A 24,630-nucleotide genomic window follows, 5' to 3' on the forward strand; every position below is an offset into this window, starting at 1 on the left:
AAATAAAATTTACAGTACCCCAGTCTGTCAAACGGCTTTGTTTGCTGCTGCTGGTGGTGTTTTCTACAGTTCTACGGGTGTTTTTTGTTTTGTTTTTGTTTTTTAAAGATTTTATTTATTCATGAGATACACAGAGAGAGGCAGAGACAGAAGCAGAGGGAGAAGCAGGCTCCATGCAGGGAGGCCGTATGTAGGACTCGAACCCTGGGACGGCGGGATCATGCCCTGAGCCAAAGGCAGACAGACGCTCAACCGCTGAGCCACCCAGGAGGCCCTTTATTTTGTTTTTGGAGTCTAAGTGTCAGCTCAGTTTTAGTGGGTCAATATTTCTCTCTCTCTCTTTTTTTCTAAAGATTTATTTATTTATTTCTTCATGAGAGACACAGACTGAGAGAGAGAGACAGAGACACAGGTAGCAGAGAAGGAGGCTCCTTTCAGGGAGCCTGATGTAGGACTCGATCCTGGATCCTGGGATCTCCCCGTGGGCAGAAGGCAGCGCCCAACCGCTGAGCCATCCAGGGGTCTCAACAATATTTCTCTTTGTACAAATAAGAGGAAATTGCTTCTCTAAAGGCAAATTTATTTATTTATTTATTTATTTATTTATTTATTTATTTATTTATTTATTTATTTTTGAAGACTTTATTTATTCATGAGAGACACAGAGAGAGAGACAGAGACCCAGGCAGAGGGAGAGGCAGGACCCCTGCAGGGAGCCCGAGGCGGGACTCGATCCCGGGACCCGGGGTCACACCCAGAGCCGAAGGCGGCAGCTCAGTGCTGAGCCCCCCAGGGGTCCCCAAAGGCAAATTTATAAAGTGAACTAAGCATTGGTGGGAAAATGTAATTCGCACTGGGTGCAGCTTTAAGCCTGGCTGCCACCAAGCCGGAGCGTGCACTCCCGGGTGACTTGTCCCCAGCCCAGAGCCAGGGCCTGCGGCTCGAGGTTGCCAGCCTGCGCGGGGAGCAGGCGCGGGAAGCAGAGCTCGCGCCCTCGGGGGACAGGCTGTGCCGCGGTCCCCACAGGCCGGCGGGGGTCCAGGACGCGGGCCTGGCTGAGGTAAGAGCTCGTCTACGCGGGCGGGCGGGGCCCCGCATAGAGGCCGCTGCGAGGGGCGGGGGCAGCGGGTCGCAGGGTCCCCCCCCCCCCCCCCGGCACCCCCCTGACCTCGGCCTTCCCGCCGCAGCCCCGGGATCCAGGGGACCAGGGGGACAAGACGCTGGCGCAGGTGGTAAGTGAGCTGCAGGCGTCGCAGGCCGAGACGGCGCTGGAGCTGGAGAAGGCCAGGGACATGCTGGCCCTGCAGCGAGCCATCAACGTGTGTTACCAGGTGTGGGGGGGCGGGGGGCACAGAGGGCACCTGGGCCTGGGAGCCGGAGGGGCCCTGAGGACAGCCACCGGGGAATGTCATCCTAAGGCTCGATCAGCACAAGTGCTCCAGGAGGAGCCTGTGATGAGCCCAAGACCTTTCCTAGCTCAACCTGCCTTGTTTTGTTTTTAAAGATTTTGTTTGTTTGTTTGTTTGAGAGACGGAGAGTGAGCGAGCGAGAGGGACAGAGAGAGCAAGCGCAAGCGGGGTGAGGGGTGGAGGGGGAAGCAGGCCCCCCACGGAGCAGGGAGCCTGTTGGCTGGGCTGATCCAAGGGCCCGTGGTCGTGACCTGAGCTGAAGGCAGGTGCCCACCCCACCGAGCCCCCCAGGCCAAGTGTCCCTTACGCCCCTAGGGCCCCCTTTCCGTGTGGCTCCTGGGTGCTTGCTCCTGAGGCACAGCTCGGATGTGGTTTTGTCTCAGGAGGAACTGGAAGCAGTGATGACGAAAGCAGACAATGACAGTAAGGATCACACAGAGACACTGCAGAGGCTGACTCGCCTCCTGGACCTCAAGAGCCACCGCATCCGTCAGCTGGAAGGTATTTTGAGAAGCCGCGGCCTGCCACTACCCGGCAAGTGTTAGTCCCTGCTCTCACCTGGACCCGTCACATAGCTGAGGCCCGTGCACCTGGCGGGAGGCGGCCTTTTGTGTCTCGGCATGTGACACGTCCCTCCTGCTCTTTGTCCTGTCGTCCGTGGTGTTGTCATACGTGGTCAGCCGCCGCTTTCCCCCCGCGTGTCCGTGTCCTCCTCCAGTTTCTCGGAAGAATGGCAGAGGCCCCACAAGGCCTGAGCCGGTTTTGAGAATTGAGGGCGGACGGCCGTTGGCCCCCAGAGTGGGGTGACCCCCGCCCCCTCTCGAGCCCAGGCCCATAGAGACGCTTTATCACTTGGCTCTCACCCTCCTTTTCTGTGATCCCCGAATTCTTTGCTGCAGTTCGAGGATGTCGAGGCGACAGGGCAGCTGGCCGGACACTTGTGCAGGGTGCGGCGGGCCATGCTGGCGGTACTTAGCGCGGTGCCTGCTGACCAGGAGTGGGTCTCGGCCTGGCCTGCCCGAACAGGGGCTTTGGTATTAGACCCAGTTGTCAGAGACCTGACCTACACTAGACCAATTCACCAAAGATCTTTTTTTTTTTTTTAATTTTTTTTTCAAAGATCATTATTTAAATCAGAATATTCAATAATAAAAAAAGAATATTCATTACATATTTTTTGGTAGTGACCGTTTCGTCGCTGCCATGAGACCTTCTGAAACTGCTGTTCGGGGCAGCGCTCCCCCTGGAAGGCAGAACCAGTGAGCGGGTTACAAAGGAAATCCTCCCTTGGGTTGAAAATTCTCATCAGATTCAGGGTCTTTCTCCTGGGACAGTGCAGGATAAATACTCTTAACTACTTCTGAAGATTCATTCGCTTTAACTTTTTTTTTTTTTAAAGATTTTATTTATTTATTCATGAGACACAGAGAGAGAGAGAGAGAGAGAGAGGCAGAGACACAGGCAGAGGGAGAAGCAGGCTCCACGCAGGGAGCCCCATGTGGGACTCGATCCCGGGTCCGCAGGATCACGCCCTGGGCCGAAGGCAGGCGCTAAACCGCTGAGCCACCCAGGGATCCCAATTTTTTTTTTCATTTGCTTTAACTTATAGTTCTTTCATTACTGGTAAGATCAAAGAGTTTTTCATGTGTTTAGCAGTTATTTTTATTGTGTCTTTTGAGAATTACCTATTTCTGTCCTTTACCTGTTTCTTGACAGCATTTTATTCATTTGTAGAATTCCTTTATATGCTGAGATTATTGGCCTTGTGTCACATAATGCAAAACTTTGAATCTGTTTTAGTTATGTTAACCTTATCAATTAAGAAACCATTAGTCTAATCTTTGTATTCCATTTATTTTGGGCAGGAAGACATTCTGATGTGTTCAAAATATTTTTATTCTACAACATTAACTCTTAATATAGGACTTTCACCACTGACACATTGTGACCATTCAAATACTCCCCAATTTGAAGCAAACTATATATCAAAGTTTCTGATTGGTTGGACATGGCAGGTAATGCACAGATTTGGTACATGTCTACATGTCTACATCCCATGTCTACCTCCCTACATGTCTTTTCATCCCATTGCCAATATTTTCAACCTATTTCCAGTAAGTTTCCTCTCCAACTTTTTATTCCATTACTCTTTGGCTTACAGTGGATTGATTGATTGATTAACTGATTGATTTTTGCCTTCTTATGTTAAAACCAAATTCGTAACGGAATGAAGATCCTTGTGACTGATCTGGCTGGGAGGGAAATCACTTCTTGGTGGAGTCTAATGTAATAGGCACTGTGACTATAACTTGGCATTCTCTTGATGGCCCGTATCCCAAATTTTTGGAAATACTCGTATTTTGTGTACCTAGTGCTTCTCTTGGAATTAACAATTAATTCATAGGACCTTGCTATAAAACAATGACATCTGTAGATGAAACTGGGTCTCCAGTGTTTTCCTGAACTTAGGATTTACTTTCCAATCAGTCATTTTGTACCTTATCTCTAAAGCAGGCCTTGGGTTATTTGGCCCTCAGAATTCATGCTCTTGCTTTTTCCTTTTGAGTTACATAGTGTCTCGAAATAATCAACAATTTGGACTTTCATCATGATTTTTATTCTCCTTCTGTCCAACTTATTTTACCCTAAGGAAGAGCTCTCTATGCTTTAATGGATAGGCAGTTTTCTTTTCCCTCTAGAACAGCTCAAAGATGTGGTTTATGGCACTCGACAGTTGTCATTATGTCTGGAAACACAGCCAGCTCATGGAGATGAGGATAACGTGGACATTTCTCTACTGCATAAGAGTGAGAATCTTTTTGAACTGCACATCCACCAGGCCTTCCTGACATCTGCTGCCCTGGCTCAGGCTGCAGACACTCAACCTACCACTTTCTGCACCTATTACTTCTATGACTTTGAAACCCACTGTACCCCACTGGCTGTGGGGCCACAGCCCCTCTATGATTTCACCTCCCAGTATGTAGTGGAAACGGATTCCCTTTTTTTGAACTACCTTCACGGGGCTTCAGCTCGGCTTGATCTACATCAGGCTGTAGCCAGTGAGCACCACACCCTTGCAGCTGGCTGGATTTGCTTTGAGAGGGTGCTGGAGACTGTGGAGAGGGTCCATGGCTCTACCACACTTACTGGTAAGTGCTGTCGGCTTCCCACAGCTCCCGGGATTAATGTGGAGTTTCCCAGAGTCTAGAGTTGCTCTTCTGGTGGTTTCCCATCTTTTTCCTCTGCCTTTATTCTTAATCTTCGCCACACCATCTGTATCCTCCTTGCCTTTCCTACTCTGCTATCCAGGAGCTGGTGGAGAAGATTTCGGGGTGTTAGAATACTGGATGAGGCTGCGCTTCCCCGTAGGATCCAGCCTACAAGCATCCAATAAGCGAAAGAAAGCTCAGGCCTATCTGTCAGCCAATGTGCCTGGAGCTTGGGAGGCCCAGGAGGATAAGGTGAGAAAAAGGATGTGCCCATGCACCTCAAAGGAGCCTCAGCCACGAGCTCATGAGAACAGCACAGTCTTCCATTCTCAATACCTGTTCGTTGAATGTGAATGAAGGAGAAAGCCTGTCATTCCACAACTAATCCAGATTCTTCCCTTGGTCAAGCTTGAGTTTGAAATGAAAGCATACCCTTGCAGCCAGCTGCCCACCCCACTACGAACAACATAGCTTCTCCGTCCCCTTCTCTAACATAAGGCTTGAGGGCCAGCACCTGTCTGGGTGACTATGCCGGAGCCAGTCTGCAGGCAGGGGAAGGTCCTTCCTCTGTGCTCTGTCAGAATTCAGCACTTCCTGGGGTCAGAGCTCGTCCTCCTCGAGGTGCTGGGCTTCACGTGCGGCAGTTCTCTCAGGCTGCCCTTTTCCTTCATCCAAGACCAACATCTTTCCAGTCCAGATTGGAGACTTGGAAGCATCAGAATGAGCTGCGGGTGGAAATCATCAGATGCCACGGCCTCCGGAGTCGACGGCTGGGAACTCAGCCCAGTCCATACGTCATGTACCGCTTCTTCACCTTTTCTGACCACGACACTGCCATCATTCCAGCCAGTAACAATCCCTACTTTGGAGACCAGGCTCGATTCCCAGTGCTTGTGACCTCTGACCTGGATAAATATCTGAGGCGGGAGGCCCTGTCTGTGTATGTTTTTGATGACGAAGACTCAGAGCCTGGCTCGTACCTTGGCCGAGTCCAAGTGCCCTTGCTTCCTCTTGCACAAAATAAATCCATTAAAGGTGGGAGTTCAACGTTATTACATCTTCATGCTCTCCACCCAGTGTTGCCTTCCTGTCCTACTTTTCTTTGATTACTTGCTTGGAACAGTCTCTCTTAAAAAACCTGCTAAGAGGATTTTAGAATATGGTCAAGAGCAATGGAGCAGAAGACTTGGTGCCTCACTAATCCTATGGAAACATTGGCTTCTTCTGCTTTTTTTTTTTTTTTAACAAAAAAAGCAAGATTCTTAAGTCCATACATCCATCTCTGAACAAAAAAATTTTTTTGTGCTTCCCAGTATTTGTATCTACTTAAGGCCTATTGTTTCCTAGCACCTGACTAGATATCAGATTATAAGCTGTGTCCTTAATACTCTCCCATAATTCTCTTGCTTCTTTGAAGCACAAGTTAAATTTCATGCTGCATCATGACAAGGCAAATTTCTTGGATCCTTTTTCCTCTTTTCCTCCGCTATGGAGCTGAGGTGAAGTTAGGAAGGGTCAACTCTCTGGTTCCAGTATTGGGAGTGTGAGGCAGGGGTGTCTGTGCTCTCATTAGTAAGTATGGATGGGTAGAGCCGGTACCAACCATGTTTAACAAGCTTCTGGATGTGTGAGGCCTCTTTCCTTCCAATACCACAAGAGCTAAAAAAAAAAAAAAAAAAAAAAAAAAAAGCCAACACTTTTGCTCACAACTCATTCTTTGCCAAAAAGAAGAGGCAATATGGGCCATCTGTTAAATTAATCAGTGTTACAAATCAGAAATCTGGCATTTAGAAAAAGCCATTTTGCTGAAGTTTTCTTGGCTTTTGTTATTTTAGAAATAGGGACCACTTCAGTATATATATATATCTTTTTTTGTTTTGTTTTGGTTTTGGTACACCTAAGGCCTAGCAAGCATTAGGTAACAGCAATAATCATGTAATCATATTTATTGGCCAGGTGACTGATAACAAGCAAGTTATACCTTTCCATACATCTTTATCTTTTGACTGTCTCTTCTGGAAACCTGGAGATACCCATCTTCCCCTACAAATATTCTAAGTGAATATTAATATTTACTGCTATTTTATGTTATTTCTGAATATATTATCATCATGCTTATGTAATAGATGTTAATGACAAACAAAATGTGGGAAAATTCAAAGTGGGGGAATAGATAAGGTGCTGATAAATACTTACCTACTTCATGTGATCAGATCTTATTAATGTCTGTGTGTCTATCAGGTGATTTTAACCTCACTGACCCTGCGGGGAACCCCAATGGATTTGTTGAGGCACAACTGGACTGGAAGTCTTTCTACCAGCCCCCAGAGAGCTTCCTGAAACCAGAAGCTCAGCCTGAGGAGAACAGCACCAAGGATAGTTTAGAGAGCTCATCTAAAGAGGTAAAGGCTTCCTTTTCTCCCCAGGTAGCAGATCTCCACCGATCCTGTGGAGCATATTTGAGGAAAACAGTATTAAAATTGTAGTATAAGAAATGCCTTCTGTGAATGCCATGTGTTCTGCAAACTTATTCTGCATCCCTCGTAATGCCATGAGCCTCCTGAAGAAGCAAAATCCTGGGGTTTTTTTGTGGGGAGAAGAGAGAGATGGCATCTCTCAGCTCTGTGGCAGGAGAGGCACGAAGTCTCATGCTAGCTCATAAATCCCTTCCTTGAGTATCAAGGCTGTTAAACTCTCATCTGGTAAGGTTGTCTCTGATCCTTCTATTTAGGACCAGATGGCATTTGCTGAGATTCCCACCGAAGCTGGCCAGTATCAAGCTAAGCAAAAACCTCCACAGGTGGGAGAAAGAAAGGAAAGGGAACATCAGGTTGCAAGCTACTCAAGAAGAAAACATGGCAAAAGAACAGGCATCCAAGGAAAGAGCAGAATGGAATATCTTAGTCGTAACATCATAACTGGAAATACATTACAAGTAAGGCCTTAGAAACCCTGCAAATTAAAATATGGGTTGTAGTGTCCCCAGATATATTATTCTCACGTAGAAGTAGACATCTAAGATAAGCAGTAATCATGGTTCTTTTGTGGCCAACATGTGTTTCAAACATATGTAGTTTAGGGACGCCTGGGTGGCTCAGTGGCTTAGTGCCTGCCTTCAACCCAGAATGTGATCCTGGAGACCTGGGATCAAGTCCCACGTCGGGCTCCCTGTGTGGAGCCTGCTTCTCTCTCTGCCTGTCTCCCTGCCTCTCTCTCTCTCTCTCTGTGTCTCTCATGAATAAATCATAAAAAAAAAATGTAGTTTAATAAAATTCTGAACTGTTCATTTTATTTATTTATTTATTTATTTATATTTATTTTTGTTCACTTCATTTTAGTGTAATTTAGTTCAATAGTTTATGGACTCTGCAATTTATGCTGAGAATTTTACCAGTCCACCTCAACTGTAGTCAAAATAAGTTAAAAAACAAGTATTTATTGAAAACTTATGTGTTTAATACTCTCTTTTCTTCATAGGAAACATAAAGTTACTATGTAGCACCTAAAAATATATATATGAGATTATAAATATATGTAATAATATTATTTAATCATATAATCTTTTATATGGTATTGATTGTATAATAATATTAGCATATAATTATTAATTTTATGAAATTATAATTATACTATATATAGAGTTGACCTTTGAATAACATGGATTTCAGCTACATAGGATCAACTTATACATGAGGGTTTTTAATAATACAGTATTATAAATGTATTTTCTCTTCCTTATGATTTTTTTCAAATTTTTATTTAAATTCCAGTTAGTTAACATATGGTGTAATATTAGTTTTCAGGAGTAGAACTTAGTGATGCATCACTTACATATAACACCTAGTGCTCGTCACTACAAGTGGCCTTCTTAATACCTACCACCTGTTTAGCTCATCCCCCTCCAACCTCCCTCCATCAACCTTCATTGTTTCTCTATTGTTTGTTCTCTCTTGGTAAGAGTCTCTTATGGTTTCCTTCCCTCTTTTTTTTCCTTCCCAAGCGTTCATCTGTTTTGTTTCTAGAATTCAACATATGAGTGAAATCATATGGTATTTGTCTTCCTCTGACTCATTTCATTTAGCATAATACACTCTAGCTCCATCTACATTGTTGCAAAAGGCAAGATTTCATTCTTTTGATGGCTGAGTAATATTCCATGGTGTGTGTGTGTGTGTGTATATATATATATATATATATATATATATATATATATATATATATAATCTTACCTCTTCTTTTTCCATTCATCAGTCAATGGACATTTCAGCTCTTTCCATAGTTTGGCTATTACTGATAATCCTTATGATTTTCTTTTTTTTTTTTAAGATTTTATTTATTTGTTCATGAGAGACAAAGAGAGAGAGAGAGGCAGAGACACAGGCAGAGGGAGAAGCAGGCTCCTTGCAGGGAGCCCAATGTGGGACTTGATCCCAGGACTCCAGGATCATGCCCTTGGCCAAAGGCAGATGTCCAACCATTGAGCCACTCAAGCATCCCCTTATGATTTTCTTAATAATATTTTCTTTTCTCTAGTTTCTTTTATTGCAAGAATATAGTATATAATACATATAACATACAGATGCATTAATCAACTGTTTATATTATTGGTAAGGTTTCTGCTCAACAGTAGGTTATGAGCAGTTCAGTTTGGGGTGGAGGTTAAAAGTCATACACAGATTTTTTTTTTTCATACACAGATTTTTGATGCCCCTAACTCCCATGTTGTGTTGTTCAAGGGCCAGCTGTAATTATATTTGTTGTGCGTATTCTAAAGCAGGTGAACTACACTGAATGGAAGTTCTCAGGACTGAAGAGCTCCATAGATGATGGTTTAAAATATCAGCAAAAGGAAAAGGAAATGACGTCATCCCATTCAGTAGTGATGCAGAAAGAAGCCCTAAATCCTGTGAATGGTATTGTCTTTTTAAAATCTCATTTCCTGTTTAATCATTGGATTATTTTATCAAGCCAGTTATTTACATTTTTTTCTTCTTGCATTGCTAAACTTTTCATGGAAAATTAGTACTGAAGATTCTAGGCTTAGTTTTATGTTATAAGTGCCCTGGTTAGACCAACCAAGGCTGGAATTCTCAGAATAGCTTTATATGTATTTATTTTTTTAATATTTTATTTATTTATTCATAGAGATGCAGAGAGAGAGAGAGAGAGAGAGAGAGAGAGGCAGAGGGAGAAGCAGGCTCCACGCAGAGAGCCTGACGTGGGACTCGATCCTGGGGCTTCAGGATCACGCCCAGGGCTGCAGGCGGCGCTAAACTGCTGCGCCACCGGGGCTGCCCCTTTCTATGTATTTAAAGCTAGTTAGCCTGCCAGTTTGGTTCCCTAGCAAGTATATTCTGTGAATTATGGTTACGAAGAAATAGGAGAAGGAATGTGATTGGCTTATTTGTGATGTCGATTTAATTTTTTTTTAAATTAAGACAAGGCTTTTTTGTGTTACGGTGAAAGGTAGAAATGATTTCAGGTTATGGTATGGGCAAACCAGATAATTCAGACCAACTCTCTCATTGAGGACAACTAAAAAGCTGAAGTTAATATATTTTTTAAAGATCTTAACATTTCTTAAAAAGCATTAAATGGTTGATAAGGAAGAATTACTTACCCTCAATCAGGGACATGATTGAAGCTCAGAGAGGTGAGATGGAACTGCGTCAGCCCTGGGACATTGTCAGTCTGGAAAAAGTGGAGGAGAGGCTGAACCATGCTTTTGCTGGACTTTTGAGGTGGAGAAATAGGCTACAGTGTGAATCTGGTGTCTACCCAGCAAAGGAAGAGGTCCGCACTGGGCGGAAGGGCCCACTGGTCGAGACCCCTGGAGGCAGCACCATTCTGAGTCTCGTAGGTTCTGGGAGGTAGCACTGCGCTTCAGGTACCTGCAGGGCTAGAGAGCCAAGGGCTGACCCAGTGCCCACCAGGACTCGGATATCACAGTTATCAGACACAGCCTGTGTAACAGCTGTGCTCACAAGCTTCACGAAGATAAAAGCTAACCTTTAAAATTTCAATAAAGAATTGGAGCTACGAAAAAATTGAGATCGTAAGTTTTAAAAAACATTTTGTCTTAAGATAATTTCGAACTTACATAAGAGCTGCATGACTAGGACAGAAAAATTTATATACACACAAATTCACACATTCACCAACTTTTAGCATTTTCCCACTTTCTGCTTTATCACTTTTTTTAAGCATTTGAGAATAAGTTGTCCACCTCATGCCCCATTACTGCTATATATTTCAGTAAGGAAAAGGAAATTATATGACCACAGAGTTATCAAGTTTGCAGACTTATCTTGGATACATAGTACCTACTGTACAGTCAGTTTTCAGAATTTGCTGGTTGTCCCAATAACATCCATTATTAGCAGTCTTTTTTTTTTCTCTATCTAATCTAGAATCGTACATTGCATTTGGTCATGTCTCTTTAGTTTCCTTTAACCTGGAACAGTTCCTAATCTTTGTCTTTCCTGATAATTGACATTTTTGAAGACTATAGGTGGGTTGTTCTGTAGAGTGTTCCTCAATTTGGATTTGTCTGAGGTTTCTTTGTGATTAAATTCAGGTTATGAATTTTTTACAGGAATACCACAAAAGTGACATTGTGTCCTTCTCACTGCATCACATTAGGAGATACATGGTGTCAGTTTGTCCCATTATTGGTGATGTTAACTTTTATCACTTATTAAAAAAGCATCTGCCAGGTTTTTTCAGAAGTTATCATTTTGCCTTTGTAATTATTAAATAATCCATGAGAAGATATTTTGAGACTATATAAATATCTTGTTCCTCATCAAATTTCACTTGATAATTTTGGCATTCATATATGGGCTTTTTGCTCAAATCACAAAGTCTTTACAAAATACATTGCAACTTTCGGAAGTGAATCAATAGAAATTATAGCACTGTTCAGTAGAGAAATTTATCAGAGGAATAGATGGTTCAAAAACAGATTAGATACAACTGAAGTGAGAATTATTAAGAATAAAGCAAGGAGAGATGGAAAGATGGCAAATAGAAAAGAAGGAGACATAAAGGATAAAATGGAGAGCTCTAGACTACATTTAATTAAACGTAGAAGAGAAGAAGGGGCAGAGGCAGTATTTGAAGTGTTAATGACTTTGAGTTTTCTAGAACTACTAAAGATATTAATATTCAGTGAAATGAAACTCAAGTAGGGTAAGTTTAAAAAAACAAAAAACAAATATAGGAGTGCCCGGCTGGCTTAGTTGGTGGAGCATGTGATTCTAGATCTTGGAATTGTGGGTTCAAGCCCCATGTTGGGTGCAGGGATTAGTTAAAAATTAAAATTAAAATTAAGAAAATTCAAAAAAAATTTAAAAAATTCAGATCTAAACATATCAGAGTCAAAATGCAGAAAGTAAAATCAAATAGAAAATATTAAAAACATCTGTCTAAAAGAAAAAGATAGGGGCGCCTGGGTGGCTCAGTTAGTTTAAGTATCCAACTATTGATCTCCGCTCAGGTGTTGATCTCAGGGTCACTAGTTCAAGCCCTGTTTTGGGCTCCACCTCCATGCTGGGTGTGGAGCCTATTTAAAAAAATTTAAAAAGAAAAAATAAAAGAAAAAGATAGTCATGAGTCCATTGATAAGATGGATAACCGACTTGTCAACAGCTACAATATAGCCAGAAATCAGCGGCAAGATGCCTTTGGGATGCCAAAAGAAAATAGTTAACCGCCAACAAGGAATTCTCCACACAACAAAAATATTCTTCCAGAATGAACACAGAATAGACAAAGACAAACCAAAATGGAGAGTTTGCTTTCAAGCTACATCTTGAGGTTGCTCTGTAGGCTGAAGGAAAATTATCTCAGAAGGAAACACAAGGATGCAACAAGAAATGAAAAGCAAAGAATAGGGTTAAAGTGTATAAAGCAACAATATCAGCTTGTGGGGTTAATGGTGGCCCCCAAAAGCAATATCCATGTTCTTAACTCCAGAATTTGTAAATGTTACCTTATTTGAAAACAGATTTTCTTGCAGATGTAACGAAGCTAAGGATCTTGAGCTTTAGAGATCATCCTGGATTGTCTGAGATGCATCCTGTGTATCTGCACAGACAGAGGCAGAAAAGGAGGCGATGTACACGCAGAGGCAGAGTTTGGAATGACGTGACCACAAGCCAAAGACTGCTGGGAGCCAGGCATTCCAGAAACTGGAAAAGGCAAGGGAAAAAAGGAAAAGGCAGATTATTCCCTAAAGCCTTTGGGGTGAGCATAGACTTCCCAATACTTTGATTTTGGACTTCTAACCTCCAAAACTGTGAGAGAATAAATTTCCAGTTGGTTTTTTTCCCTTTCTGTGTGTTTTCATCTTTACTTCTCTTAGTATTCCGGAGATAGAGATGTTTCATCCAGAACAAGTTTAAGAGACACGTACATGCTGTATGTACCCCAGAGGCAAAAACCAAGGCTAAAATAATATCTGGCCCAGCAACTAACATCACTGAAAAAGCTCACGGAAAGTTCACTATCACCTTATATATCCGTTACTTTACTGTAGAATGAATGGCTCTACAGAAAAGACAAAAGACAGATGAAGGATAAAATGAGGAGGTCTAAGCTACATTTAATTAAATGTAGGAGAAGAGCAAGGACGGAGACAGAGGCAATGTTTAAAGTGATAAATAAGTAATTCACATCTGCATTCAGAAAATGGAATCCTGAGAAGAGGCTGTTTTTTCTGGGCTCTCAGTTGTTAGAACAGCTTGTGAAAGGATGCAGTTGCCTTCAAAATAGCCCTCAATAGTTAGTTGCGGATTGCTTTCTTTGATGACTTTCAGGAGCTTCTAGATTTGAGCCTCAGATTCATCTGTCTTCATCCTGTGTGTCTTGAGGGGGCAATTTTGAAGTTTCAAGGCTTCACACAGCATCTTTACTCTACTAGACCACCAAGGAGTTCTGACCCAGGCCCAGCATGACCAGGTTCTGTTGCTGCTGAGGGCAGAGGAGAGGTCTGCACAGCTGAAAGAAGCCATGGCACATCCACACAACCACACATATCTCAGGTTACACAGCGGTTTCTTCAAAGCCTTACAAAGGACGGTAGTAATTCCCGTGTCCATTAGCCCCAGATGCAAGGGTATTACCTTGATTTTCTTTGAGAAACTTTGGTGATTGCAGCCATCATTGGTTCTGTTGCAGCACCATAGTGCCAGAGTAATGTAGCTTACGGTGGGGGTAACTCAAGCCCTCACACAGAAGTTTGAGGCTGCCATCCATCCCATTGAGACTTCTTTGTGCAGAACAGGTATGTCAGGCCCATTTGACTTTCATTGACATTTGGAAGTCAAAAGTCGTCTCCAACTCCCGGCTCTCTTTTTTTTTTTTTTTTTTTAATTTTTTTTTTTAAATTTTTTATTTATTTATGATAGTCACAGAGAGAGAGAGAGAGAGGCAGAGACACAGGCAGAGGGAGAAGCAGGCTCCATGCACCGGGAGCCTGATGTGGAATTCGATCCCGGGTCTCCAGGATCACGCCCTGGGCCAAAGGCAGGCGCCAAACCGCTGCGCCACCCAGGGATCCCACTCCCGGCTCTCTTTTTGTTTGAATGGTGGACTAGGAAGTTATCACACTTGGGTCAAGTTGGCGTTGTTTAGTCTTTCTTGGAGAGTGGCCTCTGCACATCCCTAATGTCCCACCTGAGGCTTTCCCTGTCTTCTTCCTCTTTACTCTCCAGAACATAGAACATGGTGGCAAGAAACTGCTGGACACTGAGGTGGGTGAAGAAGTAGCAGCCCTTATGGTGTTTGCCCTCCTGGAAGATATACTTGTTCAGGAAAGGAGGAAGGTTAGACATTTTTGACACAAGTCTGCAAACGTCATCAAACACAGATACCTGTGTCCACGTGCCCTCAGCAGCCGGAAGACATGGAGCCTCCATTGGAGCTTCGTGGTACAAAGTGGAACAGCTGTTAGGTGCCTGCATGAACTGGCTGCAGAGGAAACAGAAACAGCCATGTGGTCGTTTGGCAAGTCTTCCCCCTTCTCCATCTGCAGGTTCAGACAAGTGTAGATGATGATCCAGCACAGAGCAGGAAATGAGCTCATATGGAACAAGGCGGCATTGCTCTCATCAGATCAAAAGCTCACAGCACTTGATCCTTATCTTCAAAGTATTTCAGTGAATGTGCCTTCTTGCCCAGCTCTGAGAACCCTTCCATTTTTATGCAGAAGGATTGATCAACCAAGAGTCCGCACTCTCTCAAGGCCCTGGGTTAGGTGGTGATGAGTAAAGTGGCCTTGGGTAGCATTTTTCTCTTTAGCAAACTACCCAAGAGGAGAACACCAGCTTCTGGTTTTTCCAGTCACCCCATATATCATGGATAAGTGCCCCCGAGGAGACTCTCAGCTCATCAAAATCATTGATAATGGACAGGATTTTCTGCCCTTGGGCTAGAATCTCTGGGACGGCATCCTGCAGTTCAGGGTAGTCCCTGGAGACCAGCTCTGCAAAATTGTACAATCCGTTGTGGTGGAGTTCTTGGCACCTCAGATAGAAGGCAGAACGAAATCTTTGTGAGGTTGACCTGCGTATAATACAGCATCAGCTTCTTTTCCAGTATGGATTTCCCCTGGCCTGCAGGACTGTGCAGCACCACCATGTGTGGAAATGCCCTGCAGACATTTTAGGATTTAGTAATGGGATCGGCATCTCACATATTTGGAAGGATATGGACGTTTTCACTAGCCCCAGGCCAAAAGTTACTCTTAAGCCACTAAGTTTGTGGTGTTTTGTGACAGCAACCATAGAAAACTAATGTAGACAATAACAAATATTTGTTAATTAACCAACATGTTTCTAAGTAACCCTTGCATCCCAGAAGAGCTGCTAAGGAAAATTAGAAAATATATTACACTGAATGAAAACGAAAATACAACATATCACAATTTGTGAGACGCAGCTAAAGCAGTGCTTATAAGAAAATTGTTATAGCTTTAAATGCTTATCACAAGGAAAAAAAAACTATCTAAACTCAATACCCTAAGCTTCTACTTTAAGAAGCTAGTAAAAGAAAGTAAAATCAAACCCAAAGAAAGAAATAGTAAAGATTAGAGCAGAAATCAATGAAACAGAAACAGAAAAGGAATAGAGAAAATCAGTGACCCCAACTTCGTTTGTTTGAAAAGGTCAACATAAAAAAAAAGGTCAACAAACATGATTAGCCCTGAAAACAAAGCAAAACACTTGATAAACCTTTATCTAAAATGGCTACTGATTAGATCCAACCAGAAATTGCCTAATAATTCGAATAGGAGAAGCTTAATATAAAGAGTTATTAACTATAATAGGAGATTGGACTGGGGGGAGGTAGATGAGGATTGACTAGTAAAAAGTAAAAAGAACTCCAAAAAATACAAAAGCAGATTTATTTATTATTTTTTTAAGATTTTATTTATTTATCTGTTCCTGAGAGACCCAGAGAGGCAGAGACCCAGGCAGAGGGAGAAGCAGGCTCCCTGAAGGGAGCCCCATGTGGGACTTGATCCTGGGACCCGGGGTCACGCCCTGGGTCGAGGGCAGAGCTCAACCCTGGAGCTCCCAGGTGCCCCGCAAGGTCAGGTTTAAGGAGCACTCATTGGTCCCCAGAACGGAAACAGTCCCCACAGGAGACGTAGGCCGCATCCCGGACTCGGAGGAGGCAATGGAGCAGTGCTGCCCGAGGGAGGCCCAGGCATGGCCCGCACACGGGGCTGGGGGGACCGTGAAGCCGACCTCTGGGGCTCGCAGGCAAACCATTCACAGGGGTCACGGGGCCTTTCCCCGCAGAGCTGCCTTGCTGGGGGGTGTACCGGGAACTGCGCCCAGGGAGGGGCCCTGTATGGGCCCGGAACCTGCTAGAAGTGGATGCTGCAGAGGCCATGTGCTACCAGGGATGTGCTCTGCAGGAACCTGTACTGCTGGAGCCAGGCCCTAAGCTGCGGAAGCCTGTGTGGGAGCCTGGTCTGCAAAGTCCCTGTCTTCTGCAGGAGTCCTCCTCAGTAAGCACATTGGAACCAGGGAGAGATCTTTTTCTTCTCCAGTGATCCTCCTGTGCTCTCTACTGACAGGACAACATGGTGCCAGCTGGCAAAGAGGAAATATTTACAGGGTCCAGCCCCATCATTGCAGAGCAGGCGATGAAGCTTTTATTTTGAGCTGAGAAGCAATTAATTGATGACTGGTCTGCTGATCAAGAAAAAAAAAAAAAAAGAACGAAGACACAAGATAGCAAAATCAGGAATGAATGTAAGGCCACTACAGACTTTACAATTAGAAGGACTCTAAAAGAATATTATGAACAACTTTATGCAACTTAGATGAAAAGACAAATCCCTAGAAATACTAGAACTGATTTAAGAAGAAATAGAAGAGCTGCATTAACATATAAAAAGTACAGATGAAAAAAAAATAAAAAATTAAAAGTACAGATGAGAATTAGTAATTTTAAGTATTCCCCACTGAAAAAGTCCAGTTCCAGATGACTTCAGTGATGAATTCTCTCAATTTTTGAGGAAGAAAAATAATGCTGATCCTTCATAGTCTCTTTCTGAGAATAGTAGAGCAAGGGAAACTTTCTAACTGATTTGATTACAAAGTGGTATTATCTTGATACCAAAGCAAGCCAAAGACATAAAAATAAAGCAGCTATAGACCACTATTCAACATGGACACAGACGCAGTATCCTAAATGAAATATTAGCAAACCAATCCAGCACAATATAAGAATATGAAAAGGGTTGCTCATCATGATCAACTGAGATTTACTCCTGGAATGCAAGTTTAGTTTAATAGCAGAAAACTGTTTAATACACTTTAATAGAATGAAAGCGTTATGATCATCTCAATAGATAAAAAAGCCTCTCACAAAATCCAACTCCCATTCTTTTTGTTTTAGATTTTTAAAAATTTTGTTTATTTAGAGAGAGAAAGAGTATGAACCTGGGGAAGGACAGAAAGAAAGGGAGAGGGACAGCTGGTGGCTCAGCAGTTTAGCACCTGCCTTTGGCCCAGGATGTGATCCTGGAGACCCAGGATCGAGTCCCATGTTGGGCTCCCCACAGGGAGCCTGTTCTCCCTGTGCCTGTGTCTCTACCTCTCTCTCTCTGTCTCTGTCTCTCATGAATAAATAAAATCTTAAAAAAAAAAAAAAAGAAGGAAAGGGAGAGACACAATTTCAAGTAAACTCTGTTCTGAGGGCAGAGCATGATATGGGGCTCAATCCCATGATCCTGAGATCATGATCTGAGCTGAAACCAAAAGTTGGTCACTCAACTGACCTAGCCACCCCCGCACCCCCAACTCCCATCTTTTTTTTTTTTTTTAATTTTTATTTATTTATGATAGTCACACAGGGAGAGAGAGAGAGAGGCAGAGACACAGGCAGAGGGAGAAGCAGGCTCCATGCACCGGGAGCCCGACGTGGGATTTGATCTCAGGTCTCCAGGATCCCACCCTGGGCCAAAGGCAGGCGCCAAACCGCTGCGCCACCCAGGGATCCCCCAACTCCCATTCTTGATAGAACTCTCACCAAACTAGGTAGAAGGAAATTACTTCAAACTAATAAAGCGTAACAAAACCTGTAGTTAACATCCTACCATGTGGTAAAAGACTGAATGCTTTTCCCTTAAGATTGAGAACAAAGAAAGGATGTCTGCTTTCACCACCATGTTTGAACATTGTAGTAGAGATTTTTTTTTAAGATTTTATTTATTTATTCATAGAGATGCAGAGAGAGAGAGAGAGAGAGAGAGAGGCAGAGACACAGGCAGAGGGAGAAGCAGGCTCCATGAAGAGAGCCCGACGTGGGACTCGATCCCGGGACTCCAGGATCATGCCCTGGGCTGCAGGCGGCGCTAAACCGCTGTGCCACCGGGGCTGCCCTGTAGTAGAGATTTTAATCATTGCAATAAGACAAGAAAAAGAAATTAAAGTCCTACTAACTGTAAAGAAAGAAGCAGTGCTGTCTTTATTTGCAAATGACATGATTTTATATTTAGAAAATCATGGGCAGCCCCTGTGGCTCAGTGATTTAGCACTGCCTTCAGTCCAGGGCCTGATCCTGGAGACCTGGGATTGAGTCCCATGTCGGGCTCCCTGCATGGAGCCTGCTTCTCCCTCTGCCTGTGTCCTTGCCTCTCTCTGTGTGTCTTTCATGAATAAAAAAATATTAAAAGAAAGAAATGCAAATACTTTTGAATAACTAAAACAACTTTGTAAAGGAACAAAGTTGAAATTTTTGTACTACCTGATTTCAAACCTTACTATAAAGATAGAATAATTCAGGCAGTGTGGTTTAGCATAAATATAGACTTGCAGATCAGTGGAACAGAATAATGAATCTGGAAATAAACTTTTACATTTATGGTCACTTGATTTTCCACAAATGTCCCAGGACAATTCAATGGGGATATCTAATTCCCATAAATGGTGCTAGGACAATTAGATATCCACATAGAGGAAGAACTTAGACCACTATTTCACACCATACACAAAAATCAACCAAAATACATCACAAATCTAAATATTAGAACCAAAACTATAGCATTTCTAAAAGAAAACATCAGATAATAAACTATTTGACCTTATTCTATTTCTTAGATATGAATCAGCAGCATGATCCATAAAATTAAAAATTGATAAAGTGGACTTTGGCAAAATAAAAATTACATGCTTTTCAAAGGACACAAGAAAATGAAAAGATCAGCTACAGATTAGGAGAAAATATTTGCAAATCACATTTCTGATAAAGGGCTTGTATCCATAATCAGTAAGGAATTCTTACAACTCAGTAAAAAGACAACTCAATTTTTTTTTAATTTAAATTTTTATTTATTTATGATAGTCACACAGAGAGAGAGAGAGAGAGAGAGAGAGAGAGAGGCAGAGACACAGGCAGAGGGAGAAGCAGGCTCCATGCACCGGGAGCCCGACGTGGGATTCGATCCCGGGTCTCCAGGATCGCGCCCTGGGCCAAAGGCAGGCGCCAAACCGCTGCGCCACCCAGGGTTCCCAACAACTCAATTTAAAAAAGTCAATGGAGGGGCGCCTGATTGTACATTGCTTTTTCTTGGTTTGGTCATTTTCTCCAGCCCACACAAAAGGACCAACCTTCTATTTTCCTTCCTTCCATTCTTTCTTCTTGTCCTTTCTTTTCTTTTCTTTTTCTCCAAAAGGAAGCTCCTTATTTGTCAGGTTTCTGAATAAGTGAATCTTTGAAAAAGAGGGTTTGAATCTCAGTAAATGAAGCCAAAATCTAGGTACTCAGAACTTGTGCCCAGACAGTGGATCGCAGATGTAGGTACTGGGCAAGATAGGGTGCTTGGAAATAGTTCTGTAACTCCAGCCTCTTCTCTTGCAGATAAAGAATCCTGTGAACAAGCTTCTGAAGCCAGTGAAGCACAAACTACAGATAGTGATGACATAGTGACACCAGTATCTCTGAAATGTCCTAAGGCAGTAAGTACACCGGGGTAATCACTTCGTATGAGACAAGGTTATAAATAATGACATTGTGCCTAATGGCCACATAGGTGAAAATAATCCAGGGTTAATGAGCCCAATGGGAAATTTAAGCTATTTAGTTAAATTTCCATTGTGAATGAATGGAAGTCTCTCGATACAGTCTCTGTTGGAAGGATCACTGTCTTGATTGGATATAAATGAGGACTTGCCTCAATCCTTCTGTTCTTTATTGAATCCCTTGCCTGGTTCCTTCATTGTGTGCTGTGATCCATGTCCAGCTTGAGTGATGCCCATTTCCTAAATCCACCTAAGGAAAGCAGGCTTACTTTGGGAGGTGGAGGCTAGAAAAGAGGGAAAGCTCAGAGAGAGCATTCAGCTTCCAAAGTTTTAGGCCTAACATTTAAAACCTGTAATTGTAATTATTTATCAAATATTTCAGCCTCAGATCTCTTGTGGAACTAACTGGAATACATACATACACATAAATATATATGTGACTAAATATCCACAGATATATTTAACAATCATTGTATTAGAGTCTTGTGGGGTTATAAGTGAGGTAGGAAACAGTCACTCTCTTGAGTGCTTTCTGATACATTTGTAGGTGCCCAAAAATATTTGTTGAATGAGAGTGACTGACTGAAAGATTGAAATCTGATTGAGGATTATGAACTTCATTAGAAACAATATGAGTATAGTGTGACCTCAAATCCAGTGGTTGGATTATGTAATAGAAACTCTAGGCTTTGTAAGAATTCAGAAAAGTGAAATTATTGCTGCTTTTTGGAAAGGTCAGAAAGCTCTTCCTTGAAAGTCAGGAAGATTATTGGAGTGGGGAGAAACCACTCAACATCAGTAGACCTGTGACTGAGTCACTCAGTGGTTGAGTGTCTGCTTTTGGCCCAGGGTGTGACCCTGGGGTCCTGGGATCGAGTTCCACATGGGGCTCCCTGTACGGAGCCTGTTTTTCCCTCTGCCTGTGTCTCTACTTCTCTCTCTGTGTCTCTCATGAATAAATAAAATCTTAAAAAAACAAAACAAAACAAAACAACAGTAGACCTAAACAGTTAAGATAGCAAATACTTAAGTGTATTTTATTCTGAATTTTTACCTTATTTTTCTTTCGCCATTACATAATTAATATCTTGAGAAATGCTTATAAGATAGATCAGAGCCATAAGATGTTGGAACAGAACTATAACACCTTAGAGATCATAAAGGTGAAGAAGATTAACTAATGTGTCCAGGATAGAGAGCCAGCTAGCAGAAGAGCTGATCTGCAAAGTTTCTAAACTAAGCCACCTCTCAGATCACCCTGAAAAGCCATCAGCTGGTCAGCAAATTTTTTAACTACAAGCCAGACATATTACATTTAAAATATTATTCAAAATTAAAGGCTCCTCAATAAGATCTCTTTTTAGAATACTGTTGTGCATCCAAAAATGCTATTGGAGAAATTAAGTATGAAAACTGAGCTTACTGGGGAGCCTGGGTGCCTCAGTTGGTTAAGCATCCGACTTGGTTTCAGCTCAGGTCATGATCTCTCAGGATGGTGAGATGAAGCCCTGCACTGGGCTCTGTGTTCAGCACGATGTCTATTTAAGATTCTCCCCCTCTCCCTCTCCCTCTGCTCCTCCCCTGCTTGCACTTGCTTTCTCTTACTCTCTTAAAAATAAAAAGAAAGAAAACTGAGCTTACTTAGCAAACACTTAGTGTTATTATCAAATTAGATTCATAGCACAGACACATAGAGTTGACCTTTGAACAACATGGGGGTTAGGAACATGATCCCTGGCACAGTTGACAACCCACATACAATTTTTGATTCCCCCCAAAACTTAACTATTGATAACCTACTGTTGACCAGAAGGCTTACCCATTACATAAACCTTTGATTAACTTGTATTTTGTATGTTATATGTATTGTATGCTGTATTCTTACGATAAAGTCAGCTATAGAAAATGTCATTAAGAAAATCATAGGGAGGGGGATCCCTGGGTGGCGCAGCGGTTTAGCGCCTGCCTTTGGCTCAGGGCGCGATCCTGGAGACCCGGGATCGAATCCCACGTCGGGCTCCCAGTGCATGGAGCCTGCTTCTCCCTCTGCCTATGTCTCTGCCTATCTCTCTCACACTGTGTGCCTATCATAAATAAAATAAAAAATTTAAAAAAAAAGAAAATCATAGGGAGAAGAAAGATTTACAGTACTGTACTGTATTTTTTTCTTTTCTTTTTTTTAATATTTATTTATTCATGAGAGAGACACACACACACAGAGGCAAAGACACAGAGAGGCAGAGGGAGAAGCAGACTCCATACTGGGAGCCCGATATGGGACTCGATCCTGGAACTCGGGGATCATGACCTGAGCCAAAGGCAGTGGCTCAACCACTGAGCCACCCAGGCATCCCTGTATTTTTTTTTTAATATTTTATTTATTTATTCATGAGAGACACAGAAAGAGAGAGAGAGGCAGAGACACAGGCAGAGGGAGAAGCAGGCTGCATGCAGAGAGCCCGACGCGGGACTCGATCCCGGGTCTCCACGATCACGCCCTAGGCCGAAGGTGGTGCTAAACTGCTGAGCCACCTGGGGCTGCCCTGTACTGTATTTTTAAAAAAAATATTTAAGAGAGAGAGAGCATGCCTGCAGGAGCAGGAAGAGGAGAGAGGGAGAGGGACAAGCAGACTTAGAGCTGAGCACAGAGCCCACACGGGACTCAGTCCCATGACCCTGAGATCATGACCTGAGCTGAAATCAAGGGACTGAGCCCCTGGGTGCTCCTGTACCGATTTATCCCAAAAAATCCACATATAAGAGGACCCACGTCATTCAAACCTCTGTTGTTCAAGAGTCAACTATACTCAATCATTACTGTATTTCAGAATAGTTACGCATAAAGATCCAGGGGTTGTAGGACCAGAGATGATACTTGAGCTTTTTTTTTTTTCTTTCTTATGAATGATATTAAGCAGTACATGTTTTTCTTTTTAAAACCTTCTTATTTTGGGGCACCTGCTCAGTGGTTGAGCTTCTGCCTTGGACCCAAGGTGTGACCCCGGGGTCCCAGGATTGAGTCCTGGGATTGGCTTCCCCGCAGGGAACCTGCTTCTCCCTCTGCCTGTGTCTCTGCCTCTCTCTTATTTTGAGATGATTAAAGATTTGTAAACAGTTGCACAAAAAATGTACAGGCAGGTGCCATGTACCATTCACATAGTTTTTTGCATGTTTTTTCTTTTTTTTCTTTTTGTTTTTGTTTTTTTGTTTTTTCTTTTTTGGTGTACATTATTCTGAAATGTGCATTTACCATCAGTAACATTTTGGGAGTCCTTGCATGTTGATATATTCAGCTTTTTCTAGTTCATTTCTCTTAGCTGCTGATCAGTATTTTGTTAAAATAATATGTGACTTTTTTTTCTTTAAAGATTTTATTTATTTATTCATTTATTCATGATAGTCACACAGAGAGAGACAGAGAGGCAGAGACACAGGCAGAGGGAGAAGCAGGCTCCATGCAGGGAGCCCAACGTGGGACTCGATCCAGGGTCTGAGGATCTCGCCCTGGGCCAAAGGCAGGCGCCAAACCACTGCACCACCCAAGGATCCCAATATGTGACTTTTTATTTAGACAGACCTCAGTGGGCAACGCTGACTGAACTTTAATGCTCCGTACTTGACGTTCATTAACTCACCAAAGCCTCAGGGCAGCGCTGGGGGTTGTTAAGTCCTTAGTGAGTAATTGCGGGGGGGCCTGTCTTAGTATTTGCCAGGCTCTGTGGACACAAGATGACGACTAAGCCAGACTTGGTCCCTTCACTCTTGAATCTTACATTCTACTGAGGGAAAACAGATGTAAATCAGTGAGCAAAGAAATAAGGTATTTGTTGATTTTAAATACAACAAAGAAAATTTGAATAATAATTAGCAATAGAATGGGTTGTGGCACCTGGCTGGCTAGGGGGTTGTAGGTTTGAGCCCCAGGCCGCGGGAAGAGATTACTCAAAAATAAAGTCTATATAAAAAGAGACGCCTGGGTGGCTCAGGGGGTGATCCCCGGGTCCCGGGATAGTCCCGCTTTACCGCCCGCCCCCCTCCCCCCCGCAGGGAGCCTGCTCCTCCCTGGGCCTGTGTCTCCGCCTCTGTGTGTGTGTGTGTGTGTGTCTCCTGAATAAATAAATGAATCTTTAAAAAAAATCGCTAGTGAGACCCACCTAGCTGAGCCGTGTCAAAACCCACACGTGGAGAACACCATAGAGAGCCGGTGTTTGCTGGGCGGGGATGGTAGGAGGGCTGCTGGGGGGGGGGGGGCGCATCATGGTTCTGATGTGAATTTGTTGAGAAACGGCCTCTGAGCTTCCTAGGAGAAGGCCCAAGAGCTCTGCTTGCTTCCCAAGAGAAGAAAAGACGGGGGTGGGGGTAGATCTTTGGAAAAGTGAGGGTACCGGCCCGGCAAGCTGCAGGACCAGAGAGCGCTCCCAGATGACAAGGGCCAACCGCGGCCGTTGGGGCCATCCCGGATGCTCCTCG

General features: G+C 43.1%; 2 protein-coding genes across 14 annotated transcripts in view; both read left to right on the plus strand.

The window, feature by feature from the left end:
* LOC144282188 (X-linked retinitis pigmentosa GTPase regulator-interacting protein 1-like) overlaps positions 1 to 24,630 on the plus strand; it is a 78,553-nt gene that overhangs the window by 2,450 nt on the left and 51,473 nt on the right. For 5 of the 13 annotated variants that reach the window (XR_013350521.1, XR_013350522.1, XR_013350524.1 and 2 more), the window contains exons 1-8: positions 905 to 1,060; positions 1,188 to 1,331; positions 1,793 to 1,910; positions 4,109 to 4,561; positions 6,863 to 7,023; positions 7,353 to 7,556; positions 9,396 to 9,534; positions 20,000 to 20,097. Coding sequence is in view for 8 of the 13 variants with exons in the window: in XM_077845515.1 (XP_077701641.1) it covers positions 921 to 1,060; positions 1,188 to 1,331; positions 1,793 to 1,910; positions 4,109 to 4,561; positions 6,863 to 7,023; positions 7,353 to 7,556; positions 9,396 to 9,534; positions 20,000 to 20,097 (1,457 nt within the window). In the remaining 5 variants the exon portion in view is untranslated. Of the gene's footprint in view, positions 1 to 863; positions 1,061 to 1,187; positions 1,332 to 1,792; positions 1,944 to 4,108; positions 4,562 to 6,862; positions 7,024 to 7,352; positions 7,557 to 9,395; positions 9,535 to 19,999; positions 20,098 to 24,630 lie in introns of those variants that run through there. The other 8 variants (XM_077845515.1, XM_077845513.1, XM_077845514.1 and 5 more) reach the window with 8 other exon arrangements.
* On the plus strand, positions 4,568 to 6,856 carry LOC144282189 (X-linked retinitis pigmentosa GTPase regulator-interacting protein 1-like). Its single transcript, XM_077845521.1, has 2 exons — positions 4,568 to 4,873; positions 5,314 to 6,856. Exons 1-2 carry the CDS (start codon positions 4,598 to 4,600, stop codon positions 5,725 to 5,727), a joined length of 690 nt encoding a protein of 229 aa, XP_077701647.1. The 5' UTR covers positions 4,568 to 4,597; the 3' UTR covers positions 5,728 to 6,856.

This window comes from Canis aureus, chromosome 13, assembly GCF_053574225.1.
Source record: "Canis aureus isolate CA01 chromosome 13, VMU_Caureus_v.1.0, whole genome shotgun sequence".
In the NCBI taxonomy this organism is placed as follows: Eukaryota; Metazoa; Chordata; class Mammalia; order Carnivora; family Canidae; genus Canis; species Canis aureus.